Here is a 15,181-nt window from a genome sequence, read left to right on the forward strand (position 1 = left end):
TAAATGATAGACATAGACATGAGTGATGAAGTATCGAACGTTTCGTTCGCTTGATCTGATTGTTTGCTGTCGCACGCAGCGATCTGCAGCTTTCCGGAAAGGCTCAGGGGCTCTGAGCGTCATCGTTCTCCCTTCAAACGTTGATCTCTCCATCTCTCTCCATTATCAATGATCGTCCCTCCGCCATCCAATGTGATAGCACAGACTTTTGTTGCCTATGCCCGAGATCTGAAGCTGTTGACCGCTGCCTTCTCGAGGCTCCACAGCTCGAAAGCCGAACCTCCACTGCTCGGCCGAACTCGCCCTACCTGCGGGCCGTGGTTGAGCTTTCATAACTGCCATAGAATTTTCTCTCCCATCAATCAGCCAACCAGCTTCGAGATCGGATATGGTGTATCGGCTAGCATCACCCGCTTTCAATTCTACCTTCATGTGCCCTTCCAAGAACTGAAGAGAGTGAAAATGCGCCGGGTAGAGCCGTATGCCTTACCATTGCCCACTGCCATGACCGTAATACTAACAGGTAGCAGGGGTTCGACTCCCGGTATCCGAAGTCTTTTTGAGCTTGGTTTACTACTAGTAGGAAGTTTTGATCCTGAGATATATCGATATCCATGAATTTTTGGCCTTTGTGAATTGGTCTTGGCGTACATCCATGGACTTGAGGATTGCTACATTTTTGCCTGTAGCACGATCAAAGCATTGACGAGACCACTTTGGGAATGCTGCCATTGCATGTGCTCGATTGATACCAGGGGGCAACAAGTATCGACGTTAACGTGTTGGATCAGGCTCTGGCCAAGCAGCTGGCGGGTTATACGATTTCTTTCTTGGTTCTCACTGTGCATCGTGCTACTTGTGCATTTCTCAGGTGTTTGTAAGCATGCGTGATTTGGAAAGGCCTGGTTTTGGGTTGATTGTATCACGCGATCCTCAAGTCCTCTACTACTGCTCCCTGCGTGCTTTTGACAGCGTCTGGATCGTGATCATGCGTAAGAAAATGAGAGAAGAAGATGAAAGATAATTCAAGATAACTCAATGTACAGCGCTCAAGTAACATGATAAACACACAAATCGACAATCGATATCCCATCTCTTATCGTAGAGCCTACGCCTTACTCTGCGCATTCGCCCTCTCCTCCCCAGAACTCGCACTACTCCTCTCATGTCCCACCTCACCGACCTCAGACTGCGCAACGTTCTTCTCGGGCTCCGCTCCATCAATCGTGCGTCCCGAAACAACACCGCTCTCACCATCGTCCTCGCGCCAGAAATCTTTCTTGCCCCGAGCAGCGCGCTTGAGCCAAGGTGGGAAGACACCGCCTGGCAGTTTGTACGTCCAGAATTCTTTGTATTCCTTGTCCTTGGGCTTGATGCGTTCGCCAGAGGCCTTTTCGATGATCAACACGCCCGTGTTGATGAGGATGTAGGAGCAGATGCCGGCGATGAGGCCGTAGGCGATGCTGTATGTGAACGGCATGATGGTGATCTGATGTATCGTTTAGCGGCGGCTTGTGATATGGCGAGATTGTGAGGTTGTAACTTACAGTGAGGAAAGCTGGAATGGCATCGCCGATATATCGCCAGTTGATGTCCGCCGCTGCTTTGACCATGAGAGCTCCGACTATCACGAGCGTGCAGCCCGTTGCCCAAGGTGGGATGGATGCAAAGATTGGTGCGAAGAAAACGGCGATGAAGAAGGCAAGGCCAGTGGTCATTGCTGTTAGACCTGTGCCACCACCCTCAGAAATACCAGCACCTATCAAAAGTCAGTGCCTGTCGCGGTATAATAATAGTTGTAGGGCCATACCAGATTCAATGTACGCAGTAACCGGTGGGCAACCCAGAAGAGATCCAATGCTGACGCCAAAAGCATCAACCAAGTATGCAACTGCCGAGCCTTCGAAATCCTGGGTCTTCTCATCAATGGCACCACAGAATTGAGCCATAGAGTACAGCGTTCCCGTGCAGTCGAGAATGTCGACATACAAGAACGTGATAAAAGCCACAGCGAACTGACCGCCATGTTCACCAATGCTCCAGTCTTGCGCCACGAGAACGTTCTTGATCGGGCGGAACGTGACGACTTGCTTAAAGAAGTCGAACAAGGAATCGCCAAGCTCAGTGTAGGGGAAATATGTGACATCGGTCCCACGTGGCCAAGAGATGATGCTGACGAGCAGGATACCAGCGATGATCGCACCCTTGAATCGGAAAAGCATCAGGAAGATAGTGAAGAATCCTCCGCAGAAGATGCCAATCCACAAAGTCGGGTTTCGCATTTTTGCGCCTGAAGGGCAGAGCCCATCTTCATCCATGGCAGATTGCACGCAGCCAGCAAGCTCGAGAGGAGTCGACGATGCGCCGACAACGAGACCAATACCAGCACTGTAGGTCAAGCCGATCAGGGTGAGATAGAGACCAATTCCAACACCAGTCGCAAGCTTGATAGAGTGCGGGATCGCTCGAGCCAACCATTGACGCATACCGAGAACGGTCAAAGCGACAAACACGAATCCTTCGATGAACACAGCTGTCAGGGCGACCTGGTAGGGGATGTTTCCTGATCCATGATATCCAACGACGTTGTAGGCGAAGTAAGCATTCAAGCCCATTCCTGGAGCACAACTGATTGGCATGTTGGCGAAAAGACCCATGCAGAAACTTGTCAGGGCGGATATGGCAGCAGTGGCGGTGACGAGATCGCGGTTGATTTCCTGGACACACAGCAAGTATTCAGGGTTGGTGTCGCAGAGATCCGGGGAGTCTGGCGGGCAGACACATGTTCCTCCAGACTGGCTGACAATATTGGAGTTGACCGAGATAATGTAGGCCATAGCGAAGAACGTAGCCAGCCCAGCGCGAATTTCCGTGAAGAAGAAGGTTCCCTTGCGCTCCTTGGGCTGTTTGAAACATCTTGTCAGGGGCTTTCCCATGCCATGCGCTCGAAACATTCACTCACATGTCCGGAACCCTGCAACCTGAAGTACCGGCCCACCGGGCTCTTAGCCACGGCGGCATTCGCATTGTGCACCCAGTTATTGAAACCCATTGTATGGTATTTTGCCTTGTCCTCAACCAGCGACGGAACCTAGATGGCCACGCGAGCAAGGCGGATAGATATAGGCAAGCGGTCGTGCATGATTAGCAGCATCAGCCTCTTCGCGAAGTCTTCTAGCCAGGCCCGCTGGCCTCGTGTGATACCGCATTTCGATTTGTTCACGCTTTCAACCCTGCTGAATGCCGGCGTAACGATTGGATAGAGATTACAAGGAGTCTTGGTACACTTGGCTTACTACTTGGCAAGTCGAGAGGCGAACTGCTCGATTGGGCCTGTTCGAGGACAATTTACAAGACAAAGTTGAGTGGAACATGGATATGTCTGGTAATCAAGACCAAGAAATTTGACGCTGATGAAGCTGATGTTTGATATATTGCGTGCAGAAGGAACCTTTCGCACCGGACGCGAAGTTTCGACGTTCCAACGTTCGTCACGTGTTTCGATCACGCCGTCTTGGCGGGAGGGACGGGAAGGCGGGCGGCGTAAACTCAATGTCTTGAAAGCAGTCACTTCGCCAGCCTATCTTTTCCCACTCTCACCACCGTCTTACGCAGCTCGCCGATGTGCTCCAACGCAGCATTGCAACAACAGTCGACATACTGTCTGCATGATGGTCTAGGCCGGAGAAAGCTCTCTGAATGCCGCACGTTGCCGATCTTGCAACCGCCAACGCCCGCCCCGATACTGGAAGCTGTAACGCAAGACGCCGTGAACCTATACCGCGACACATGTGCAACAGCGCTCGGATTTTGCATTCGCGCACTTGGAATTGCAATTGGCAAAGGGACGGCGCTGGATTAATTAGTTCTCGCAGCACTGGATCGCTTTGAGGGGGTGAACCACAGCTACACGAGCACTGGCCCGCCAGAATCAGCAGTGTATCAGTCTACTTGCCCAAGAGGCCGAGTATGGTCTTACCAGCAACGCCTGTCCGAGTCGCCGACCTCAGGCGTACCATACAGCCTCTGTGACCTGCCGTGCAATGGCATCGATTGCCTTTTGAGGTTTCACGGCCGCTGTCAGACGCCGTATTACCCGGATATGTACCATTTTCTTGGTCTTCTGGTAAGTTTGATGGGCGCTGCATGAGCTGAAGTCCCCATGCATCCTTCTTCTTCTCCACACCACATAGGGTCCGCTGCCAGGAGGCCGTGCCCTAGGAAACAAGAGAAGCTTACTTTCTTTCTGCTCCTGGTTTCCTTCGCCGAAACGTTTCGTTCTTGTTGGTCCTCATGGGAATGGGATCTTCGAAATAAATGTTGTGACGGGTCAGAACAAGACCACACAAAACATCTTCTCAAAACACAATGGAACGGAACATTGAATTCACCACTCTTCAGCATCATCAATGCGAAAGTTCTAACGTTTCAATTTATACTTCGGACTTAGGGCTAAAATCAGCAATGATCGGCCGAGGTTCTGCTAGCCAATCCCTAGCGAACACACTTCACTTCAGCTGAAAGACAACATATGCATCTCTTCGCAACCTTCGCAACAACCACTTGGCTCACGAAGAAGGCGCCATCCTGTCCATGCAGCATTTGACCCCTCAAAGTTCGATCACGCCGGCGTCACAGCGGGTCGTACACAAATGCCCTTTCAATCTGCCCACCTGCCCTGGGTGCACAGAATCCGCGCCACGGCTGACATATGCGGGCGAGACGTACATAGCAACAGACGATGTGGACGACGAGGATAACGATGAGGAAGATCAAGACCTCATTTTTTTCGATGGCATAGCCGAAACCACAGCATTATGCAGTCCCGCGATGCAGCGTTCGCAGCTCAGAGAAGAATTCCGAAGCATCTTCTCTCCAGCATCCTCGACAAAAGACGCAGACTTCATGTACTGCCGCTTCCTCGGCGGAAAATGTCTCCAGCCCAAAGGCGCCTCCATGACCGCAGCTGTAGATCTGCTCTGTCTGCTGCAAATGGGCGTGCGGCGCAAGGATGAAACGCTCCTCAACGAAGCCTCTAAACTCTACGACTACACTATGGCGAACCTCCAAATCGACCTGGAACGGCCGGACGCGGCGAACGACGATGGCATGTTGGCGGCGATTTGGATTCTGCATTTCGCGGATAGCTTTACGCCGACAAGGGGGAATGCCAAGTCGATGAGGATGCATAAGCAGGCTGCTGAGCAGATTATGCTCTCCAGAGGGCCTTATGCGGAGTTTTCGCCGCTGGCGAAGATCTTGCTTTACAGTATTCGTTTGACGGGGACGTCCTTTGGTTTGATCAGTCGAAAGCCCGTGCCGTCAGCTGGACGACAATGGGCGACCCGTGCTGCGTGGGCGGGCTCGATCGAAAGCGAGCTCATGGAGACGTTACTCCACATTCCTCGTCTTCTCCACGAACTCGATGGTTTACTAGAGCAGTCCAGCAAACCCAAATTCCACGAACCCTACTCCTTACTAGGGAGCTTCACCTGCATCGAAGAAGAACTCAACACCTGGCTAACCCACTGGATGCTCACCCTCCCCGGCGAAGTCTTCCACTACGTCCCCGCGTCGACATTCCCCCATCTCGAGAACCTCACGCGGGACACTCCCGGGGCGTTCTCCTCCGTCATCGAATACCCCTCCTTCGCCACCGCCTCGCTGCAAATGTCCTTCTGTACGGGCCTCATGCAGGTCAAACAGTCGATCCTCCAACTCCTCGAGCGGATCAAAGACCACACCCTCCTCCGCGTCCGGAAAGACGCCCTCCTCGAAGACCTGAACCAGATCGCCGACCTCCTCTGCCAGAGCGCTGCGTTCACCCAGCCGCAGTACGGCTACTGCGGTATCATGAGGGGCTTGGGACCGGTGTACTTCGCGGCGAAATGGTTCCATCTGCGGCGGGAGTGGGAGAAGCGCTGGGCGCATGGCTTCACGGTGGCGGCGCAGGAGAAGCATGGGTTTACGTCGCCGTATGAGTTGCCCGCGGGTCCTGGGGACAGTTCCAGGGCTGTTGTCTTGGAGCTCGGAAATGGGTGAGAGATTCTGTGAGACTCTAAGAATTCGACGTATCGGGGTGTCATTATCCGTCACCTTCGAAGAACAAGAACTGCGACATGGCCTCTTGCGATTGCAAGCGTATCATACGGTCGCTTCAAGCTCTCACGATGAGTGATAGCTTGCAAGATGACCTCTTGCAGACTGTCCTCGACCATTCTCAAGACTACCACAGCATTGCGATGCGCTCAGAATAGTGGCACCAACCGCCGTGAGGCTCTGATCGCCTTCACTCAAGATGCATGGGGATGGACCATGTTCGCAAGGCTGTCGAAAACGTCAAGCCCGCTGCGGGAGCAGTGTCAAGAGGACGTAGATGGACGGGGAGGGTGTTAGTGAATGGACAGACTGATCGCCTTTTCTCCAGGTTTCGTACTGGTTGAGCGGGATTTTGGGTCGTCGACGAGGGATCTTTTTGGGCATTCTGTCGATGTCGACGGAACAGAAAATAATTATTGAGGTCGAGTGTGAGTGTACCGAATTCGGCGAGGAAGACCAAATCTCCTCCTACACTGTTATCAGCACAGATCCTCTATAACAGCCTCTTCCTACCTCTCCCTGCCCTCCTCGAGCCGGATATGAAAACATGACATGCAGTAATGACATTGATAATACACTCATCCATTCATCAAGTACCAGCACTATTACGAAATTATTCTACCATCTGTCAAACATTGCCAAAAACCCCATCATCTCATAATACTTCCGTCGGATTCGTCATGTCGTTCGCATGGAGGGGATATCTTTTTCAAAACGCGTGTTATAACGAATGAACGCCCGTCTTGCGTTGAGAATGCACGCATTCCTTTCTTGGTCTTGGATTGAATATCTGGAAGGATCTTGCTCTTTCCGTCTCTACCTGTGGCATCGTGACATTTAGACGACCTGCTCAGCAGTGGTGTGGCCATTGGTGGCAGTCACGCCATTGGTACCGTCGACGCCGTTGGTGCCGTTGGTGACGCCAGTGCTGTGGCCATTGGTGTGGTGGCCGTCCTTCTTCTCGATGACGGTGTGGTCGTCGGAGCCGTAGTCCTTGATGGCGAGGCCGAGCGAAGCTGGACTGATGTTGCGGTGGCCCCAGAGGAGCAGAGCACCGAAACCGGGCTTGGCAAGCATGTCGAGGATACCGTAGAAGACGGCCTCGGAGTCTGGGGCGATGACGTTGCCACCCTCAGCGAGACCCCAGGCGATGGGGTACAGGATCCAGAGGAAAGCGGTCAGAGAGCCGCAGAACAGGAAGGCGCGACCCGCGTCACTGCTCACGCCGTTGGCGTGGATGCGGGCTTCCCAGACGAGGACGTAGACGATCCAGAAGAGAGCGACGCATCCGAATACGAAGTAGCCCCACTTGTAGCTTGAGGAGACCAGCGCGCCGACGAGACCGGTGATGATCATGACCCAGTCGATCAGGATGATCCAGAGGGTGGTTGGCCATGGCATGGCAGCCGTGAGCATCAGGTCCAAGAGCAGGAGAGGGGTGGTGATGAACCTGAACGCAGTCAGTATGTTTCGTTGCTATGCTCTTCAATGTATGCCACTCGCCAATCAATGTATCGGACGTAGAAAATCTCACGGCTGAAACCACTGACAACAGGGTCGCTACGCACGAATTCAACGTCGATGGAGGTCCAGCCGAGGTTGGACGCCATGGAGAAGTATGCAATAGCGGCGACCATGGTGACACCGGAGGTGATGTAGTGGAAGATACGGTCAGATCGCTTCTTGGTGCCAGCGAGGCCAACGAAGGCGAAGGTCGCGACGGTCATGACGGCGCAGACCGCCCAGTAAAAGTCGGAGCCATGGGTGGTGATGGCAATGTCGGCGTGGGCGCCATTGACCTGGTCGTCTGCAGAATGTTAGTTATCTTCGCGCACGCGATTTCGTATAAGGTATTCACACACTGTTGATCTGAAGAGCTTGGTTGCCCATTGTGACGGTATTGATAGAAACAGTAAGCTTCCTTTCCCAGATATCACGCAAACTCGTTTGCGGTTACTCGAAACTTGCCAAGGACCTTGAGACGAAAGAAGGCAGTGAAGAAAAAGGACCTCAGGCCAGATATTTACCTTGTCCAACGCGCACGGGTACTTTTCGCGTTTGGGGAAATCAAGCCAAAAAGCTATCTGGCGCATGACGTCGGCGATGCTTCATCTCATGATGCGCGCCCTTGCCGTCAGGCCGTCGAAAGTATAATGCGTCCTTCTCCATGCCCGCTGGTGTCAATATCCGGCGCATGCCGCTGGATGGGCCCTAGAAGAGTCAAGGGCGTGCCGTGGGAGCCAATCTGTGATGGACACGGCTATCATGCGGCTACAACGGAGGTGCAGCTAGGCGGTGGTGAGCAGAGCAAAGGCTGTGGACCGATTCCTATCGTGGGGAGCAAGACGTGCAAGGAAGGATGCGACTGCTCACAAGCGCGCCTGTCACGTCTGCAGCGTGTTCTCGTCTGGTCCACTTGGCCTGCGACATGGTCGTCGCCCGTACGAGAATTCTGGCGCATTCCAGCGTGAGTGAGGGTGGTTTTGCGATGCTCGAGGCGGTGGTTGATGGGATGAGGTCAGGAGATCCAATCGGAGCGGCTACGAGCGTGAACCTTAACCGCGCTAGCGGCCAGTGCAACGCATTTTGGCAACAAGCATCGTCTGATCGACGGGAGAGCCGTTAGCCGTGCGCTGCAAAGCTTGCTTGGACGCTCTCTTGACGTCTTGCATCTCTGATCCTCCACCAGACTCCTGCTACTGACCTCTGGTTGTCCTGCCGCATGCCAGTGGGGCCTCGCGGACAACTTCCTGGGGCAATCATCACCTGCTTCATCACAGCCGGAGTCTGCGCGGATGGCCTTGCGGAGGTCTTTGCGGATGTGCTACTCACAACAGGATGGGACCACGCCAGCAACCGCCCATCCTCCGCCGATTGCAGAGGTGAAGTCAACGAACGCCACTTGCATGTGGCGTGAGATCTCAAAGCTGATGACACACGATTGACGAATCTGACATTGACGTTCCCTCGACCGCGTTCGCATGGACAAGCAGATTGGGATGACTCCTATCGCTCACCCTCCATCACGGGCATCTTCCGCAATGCCCGCGGTCATTTGATGTCGTCCGCAAGATACAATTGGACGGTTGGGTGCTATACCGCCAGTAAGCTTGGGAAGTATCTCCCGCCCTGAGCTGCAGCACTGCAGTCAGCTCCAGCGTTTCAGCCAGACGCTGCATTTGTTTGTTTCGGTATCAGATGCTTTCAGCACAGAATACTTGCAGGCCAAGACGTTAACGTTATCGAAAGCCGCAGAAGTGATTTTCGACGTCTTCTTCTTGCGGCTCGGCGAGCCTCCTCGAATCATCGGGCTTGAGTCCGTGTACCCACTCGACTAGCCGCCAGCCACCTGCTCATCCATCCAAGATCTGTGTGCTTCCTTCTGCTAGCACCATCGGCTATCAGGACTCACTGCCGAAGAAGGCCTACGAATCACCTGCTGACAAAAACTCATCCCGCAACGGAAATCCTTCTCGTCAGAGAAAACATCATGCAGCATGTGAAAGCAGCAATCCCGCTGCATCATCAATCATCATCATCACATTCATCCGGCCCGACATCTCAGCAGCGGACTCCCCGAACAAGACCTCCCTTCTGCGCTGGCTTGACACACGCTGCACGTGCGGACGAACGAACCGTGGTATCCAAACGTGCAAGTGCAAGCAAAAACCTCGGTGAGAGGAGTCGCAAAGTCGAAAAGCAAGATTTCTCACGTCGCGGCAGATCTGCAGCCTGAATGCAAGCTGCAAGGATGCGTGGATCTTCGCTGAGACTTTTGACACGGTCGGTTTTGACTTCACCTTGCAGTTGTTGACCGGCATGCATGCTTCACAGGTGTACGTACTGTGGTTTGTTTCATCATGGTATTGACAACCAAAGATGAGGCACTCTTTGAGAAGTACTTGGAGATCGAAGAGTGTTTGAACAACCTCCTTGCAGGGCGAGAGCATCGCGAACGATAACGCTCTCTTCTTAACTAACCTTCCTACAGAAGTTTACTATCGCTCTTTGCAAGCACAAAACCCGACCTACCGAAAACGCAACCATACCAAGAAAGACAGAACGACGCGAGATCATCCAACACCTTTCTCCTCTTCATGAACGAAACCCTCGAAAGCGAGAGAGGGGTCGACATGAATGTACCTGTACACCTGTACAGCCAAGACGAAAGAACCCTGTACCGCTTAGAACCTTCACAGGGGGAGTTGCATTGCACTTTTGTGATGATGAGGGGTGAGTGTCACACGACTAGGTACATGTAGGTGGATGCTTGGCTTCGTATTTACATGTACCCCTCGAAGCTGGAGATCAAGACTTGATGAGGGGAAGTGACAGAGAACGAGGAATCTCAATACGTCGTTCTGCCCGCGCAGTAGTACGGCAGTCGATTCTATGCGAGGGAGTCGCGAAGCATCGCATACATTGAATCGTGTAGGGGTTCATGAAAATCGTCCTGTATTCCCATATCTTCATGACCTCAAATACATCAACACCAGCATCAACACAACAACAAGCCCCCTCAAATCCCCCCACCCCGGCTTCTCCACCCGATCCAACGTCCCCCTCTCCCCCTCTTCCACAGCCCTCCCCCTCCCCTTCTCCCCCCAAGGCACCCGCACCCCCAAATCCCCACAAACCTGCTCAGCAACCAACCGTCCCCCCGCCAACACAATCGGCACCCCCGTCCCCGGATGCGCACTCGCCCCCACCATATACAACCCCTCCACATCCCTCCCCCGGCCCCTCACCGCATCAACCAAACCCTCCAACACCCGTCCCACCACCCCCAGATCCTTGATATAAGCATCCAGGGGTCCGGCGCGGCGCGCGCGGGTGCTGGGACGGAAACACAGGACGTTGAAGAAGGAGTGCGAGAGGCCGAGGATGGAGCCTTGGGGGAGGTTGAAGGTGTGATGCCAGGTTGTGGGGTCGTTGGTGCGTTCGGTGAGGATGAGGGGGGTTAGGTCTGTGCCGGTGCGGGTGGCGATTGTGGTGAGGATGGTTTTGCGCGCGAGGGCGATCATGGTGGGCCAGTCTTGGGTGGGGGTTGGTGGGAGGCCGGGTTGATCTGGAGGGGATGAGGATTTGATTGAGCCGTTCGATGTGGATGGTGTGTTGGGGGAGCTTGTGTTGTGAGTGAGGTGGCCGACGGGGACCAGGACGACCAGCGTGTCCTTCCGTTCCGGCGCAGCGGTTGGGTCGACTCTGCTGGGGACATTCACATAGAAGCTCGGCTCGTCCGGGATGAGATGCTTCTTGAAAATCGCATCGAAGCTCTCCTTATACTCCTCGGCCAGGAAGATATTATGCGCCTCCAGCTGCGGCACCTTCTCCTTCAGCCCCCAATAGAAACTGATACTCGAACAACTGCCCGGCCTCTCCTCAAGACTCTCCGCGTAGCTCTCCCTCGGAAGCAGCTCGTTATACGCATAGACCAGATCCGAATTATTCACCACCACATCCGCCTTCAGCACCTCCCCACCTTCTATCTCCACCCCTACAGCCCTCCTCCCGTCCCCTTCCAAAACTATCCTCTTCACCGCCGTCCTCAACCGATACTCCACGCCCAACCTCTCCCCAACCCCCACAAGCGCCTCCACAACCCGATGAAACCCACCCACAGGATACCAAATCCCCTCTGCGAGCTCCGTATACTGCAGCAGACTATACGTGCCAGGGGCATCAAACGGACTCATGCCCATATACATGCTCCCAAACGTAAACACCCTCCTCAACCTTTCCGTCCAGAAATACCGGCTCGCGCGGCTCCAGATGCTCTCGAAGGGATGCAGGTCCAGCAGATGCCGCAGGAAGTCTAGACGCAGCATCGACTGCAGGCCCGTGAAATTCTTCAGCAGCACGTGCTCCACGCTCAACTCGTAGTGTTTGTGGCTCTCCCCCAAAAACTCCAAATACCGCGCATACCCCTCTTTGCCCTCCCACTTCTCCACCTCGTGCTTCATCACCGCGAGGTCGGTACTCAGGCGAAATTTCCCACCGTCCCCGAACCAGATATTGTAGTTCGGTTCGCATTTTATGAGTTTTACGCCCTCATCTTCGAGGGTGGTGTCGAGGTCGGCGAAGGTCTGGTGGAAGAGCCGCGGGAGGAGGAGTAGAGAGGGCCCTTGATCGAAGCGGTGGCCTGAGGCGTGGAGGAGGGAGCAGCGTCCGCCCGTGAAGGAGTTCTTTTCGAGGACGGTGACTTTGAAGCCGGCTTTGGCGAGGCGGGCGGCGGTTGAGACGCCGCCTGCGCCGGCGCCTGGTTCGGGATAGATGTGTCAGTGTGTGCTAGTGCGTGAGAGATTGTTGCTTTTACCTATGACAATGGCAGTCTTCTGCCAGTCTTTCTCCGCCATGAGAGAGGAAGGCGTGGATCGTGCAGCAATTGCATGTTGAGGAAGGGTGGTATGTTTTGGGCTTGGGTCTCATTCACATGCGAGGTCCCGCTTTTTCAAGGACGCTAACTAAACGCCCTCCCACGTGATAGTCACAGATGCTCCACTTCATCATGAGAGATATCAAAGATAGACAATACAAACACGCACGTGATTATGCATTTGGAAACTCCTCGCTTGAAGGGTATCTAAAGCGCTATGCACTCGCGAATGCAAATTCTATGTACAGACAATATGTGCGGGCATTACTCCTCCTTCTGCCTCGGTCTGGGTCCTAGTAACGTCCTCCACGCAACCAGAATGCGTTTCCACCTTGGAACCGTCGCTCTTCCAGCCTTGACTTTGTATCCGGGCCTTCGAAGTTCGCGGGCGATCTGCATGTAGCTTTCCACAGCAACACGCAAAGGAGCACGGGCAGGCCTTGGAAGCTCTTCTATCGCACCGACGCTTTTGCTGTAGAATTCGAATGCGCGGTCGAGGAGGCGGTGTCTGATCAGTTCCACCTTCTTCAAGAAGAAGTCGTCTGGTTCTGAGGATGATGCAGCCTTGGTCTGACCGGTGATGAACGTCTCTGATGTGAGCTTCTCCTTCTTCAGCCAACTGGGTGGCACGTAACATCGGCCAATCTCAGCATCGACACCCAGGTCCCGTGCAATATTAGTGTACTGTAATGCAATGCCCATGTTGTGACCAGCAGACATCAGTCGTCTTGCTTTTGCGTCCGAAATGCCAGGGTAGCGGTAGAGCACCAGCTGAATGCATAAGAGAGCGACCGTCCCGGCGACTCGTGCGCCATAAAGATCGAGGTCTTCCTCTGATCTGATCGGTCCTGAGCCTTTCTTGTCAGAAAATGTCAAGTCCATGTGGAATCCTTTGAGCAGTTCGTACAGCGGTTCCTTGTCCAGTCGATGTGTGGGTAGGAGAAGGAGTGTCAGTTGCGTCTCTGGTGGGAAGTTCTGTACGATGTAGCGTGTTGCCACGCCTCTGTTCATGTCCTTGGGCTGTATTACTTTTCCGTCCTTGGTCGTCTCTGCCGGGCCGTAACACAGATCAAGATACTTTTTGAGTTTCTGCTGCCACTCTTTCGTTTCTTTCACGGACGCAGCGTTGTCAATTAAATCATCTGCGACTCGACAAAATGAGTACAGCATGATCAGGTCCAACCTCAATCGACCCTGGAAGGTGCTGCTAGCGAGGAAGAAGCTGCGAGACTTGTTCTGCAGTCGCTCGGTGGCTTGCTCGATTCCAAGTATCCGATCGTCGTCGTATGCAAGAGCTGGTACAAGCAGCGCTCGCACCAGCAAGAAAGGCGAGGGTAGACTGGGCACATTTGGGAAATGTGCGGGAAAGGCATTAAGAATGGCGACCGCGTTGTCGAAAGCAACCAAGCCAAACACGATCAGCATGTTGGTGAGCAGAAAGAAGAGGGCTTCTTCAATCTCCAAGCCAGGCCATAGGGTTAACCCAGTCTTCGTACCAGCCTCGATCACCCAAGTTCCACGCTTCAGCGCCAGCGTGTCTACTACCCAGAGATAGACGGTCGGTAGAGCAATTGGCAAGACGGTGCATGCTCTTGGCAACCTCAATATGAGCTGATATGCCAAGCTCCACAGCAGCAGCAGAAATGGGAGTGCCCAGACCAATATCAGTCCCAGATATGTGTTCTCCCCTTCAGACTTGACAAAGTCTATGGCCTTCTTCAATGCCAGTGCCAGCACAAGCTGACCTCCCATCTTGATGTAGCGCCATTTCTGGCCTTGAGTGCCTGAGCCCTCCTTCACCAGATACGCCTCTTTCAAGACCGGCTTCGAGGTCAGCAGGTACAGCAGGGAAGTGTTGTACGTCTGGATCACGAAGAAGAAGACCTCCTCCAGAGGAATGCTGAACAGGGTCGGACCGACGATGACAGTGGGCGGGTATGACCAGATATTGTTCCGGATGAGGTAGCTATCCCACGGGATGGTGGAGACGACGGCGATGGTGATGAGAAAGGCGATTCTGTAGAGGTCCAAGCGCGTGCACAGCGGGAAGTAGACGAGAGAGAGGAGGGCAGCGGGCGGAATGGTGTAGGTGAGATGTCTGCAAGCGGGAGTCATTCACGTCAGTAGGCCTTCTTCACATGCAAACCATGCAGATCCCCGGAGCATGCACTTACACCAACGCGTAGTCGAATCCCATGGTTGATGCTAATCCAAACGCTTCAGCGGCGTGCAAACGAGTGTGAGGTGCTGTGTCTAGACTCTGCCATTACTGTCCAGCCACGAGGAAAATTGTCAAAGCCATGCGCTCATTGTGTTCCGCGGCCGCATTCGACTGGAGATGGTGGTGCTACAGCTGCAGAGCCTCACGGCAGACTTTGGCCGCCGTCTTCACGTCGCTTCGGCTACCGCGGGATCTTTGGCCGATGAAACGCAGCCTCCGTGCCAAAGATGTCGGCAAGCGATGCTACTCATATCGCCGGCGGAGATGTCGCGCATTTAACCTCGCAGCTTGAGCCATTTGACTTTGCGGAGGTTGCTGTTGATATGACCTGGTGACCGCATCATCTCCACGTCATGTCGCCAGCAGGAATCGGGAGATTCGTGAGGCCACACATCACACATCGGCATTCACTCCGCCAGACGACGTCCGGAATTGAGATTGCAGCGTCAGTGTGAAGGTGGAGTTTGCCAGGGCCCGCTCAGAAG

At 54.0% G+C, this 15,181-nt stretch overlaps 5 protein-coding genes across 5 annotated transcripts; 1 reads left to right on the forward strand and 4 right to left on the reverse strand.

Moving 5' to 3' along the window:
• Positions 1-1,108: 1,108 nt before the first annotated feature.
• On the reverse strand, positions 1,109-3,052 carry M409DRAFT_19173 (uncharacterized protein; the record flags this gene model as incomplete). Its single annotated transcript, XM_033804811.1, has 4 exons — positions 1,109-1,489; positions 1,548-1,759; positions 1,811-2,903; positions 2,963-3,052. The coding sequence occupies 4 exons, from the start codon at positions 3,050-3,052 to the stop codon at positions 1,109-1,111; spliced, it is 1,776 nt and encodes a 591-aa protein (XP_033671243.1).
• Positions 3,053-4,830: 1,778 nt separating this feature from the next.
• Positions 4,831-6,042, forward strand: M409DRAFT_19174 (uncharacterized protein; the record flags this gene model as incomplete). The annotated part of the gene is made up of 1 exon (XM_033804812.1): positions 4,831-6,042. One exon carries the CDS (start codon positions 4,831-4,833, stop codon positions 6,040-6,042), a length of 1,212 nt encoding a protein of 403 aa, XP_033671244.1.
• Positions 6,043-6,936: 894 nt separating this feature from the next.
• On the reverse strand, positions 6,937-7,989 carry M409DRAFT_64127 (uncharacterized protein; the record flags this gene model as incomplete). The annotated part of the gene is made up of 3 exons (XM_033815933.1): positions 6,937-7,549; positions 7,603-7,906; positions 7,962-7,989. The coding sequence occupies 3 exons, from the start codon at positions 7,987-7,989 to the stop codon at positions 6,937-6,939; spliced, it is 945 nt and encodes a 314-aa protein (XP_033671245.1).
• A 2,579-nt stretch (positions 7,990-10,568) lies between these two features.
• M409DRAFT_35906 (uncharacterized protein) lies at positions 10,569-12,359 on the reverse strand (the record flags this gene model as incomplete). The annotated part of the gene is made up of 2 exons (XM_033810469.1): positions 10,569-10,820; positions 10,884-12,359. Coding segments are annotated over 2 exons (1,728 nt in total), but the record flags the coding sequence as incomplete, so codon positions are not given.
• Positions 12,360-12,739: 380 nt separating this feature from the next.
• M409DRAFT_64129 (uncharacterized protein) lies at positions 12,740-14,672 on the reverse strand (the record flags this gene model as incomplete). Its single annotated transcript, XM_033815934.1, has 2 exons — positions 12,740-14,573; positions 14,650-14,672. The coding sequence occupies 2 exons, from the start codon at positions 14,670-14,672 to the stop codon at positions 12,740-12,742; spliced, it is 1,857 nt and encodes a 618-aa protein (XP_033671247.1).
• Positions 14,673-15,181: the final 509 nt, after the last annotated feature.

The sequence above is a fragment of the Zasmidium cellare genome (assembly GCF_010093935.1).
Source record: "Zasmidium cellare ATCC 36951 unplaced genomic scaffold M409scaffold_7, whole genome shotgun sequence".
NCBI classification, from domain to species: Eukaryota; Fungi; Ascomycota; class Dothideomycetes; order Mycosphaerellales; family Mycosphaerellaceae; genus Zasmidium; species Zasmidium cellare.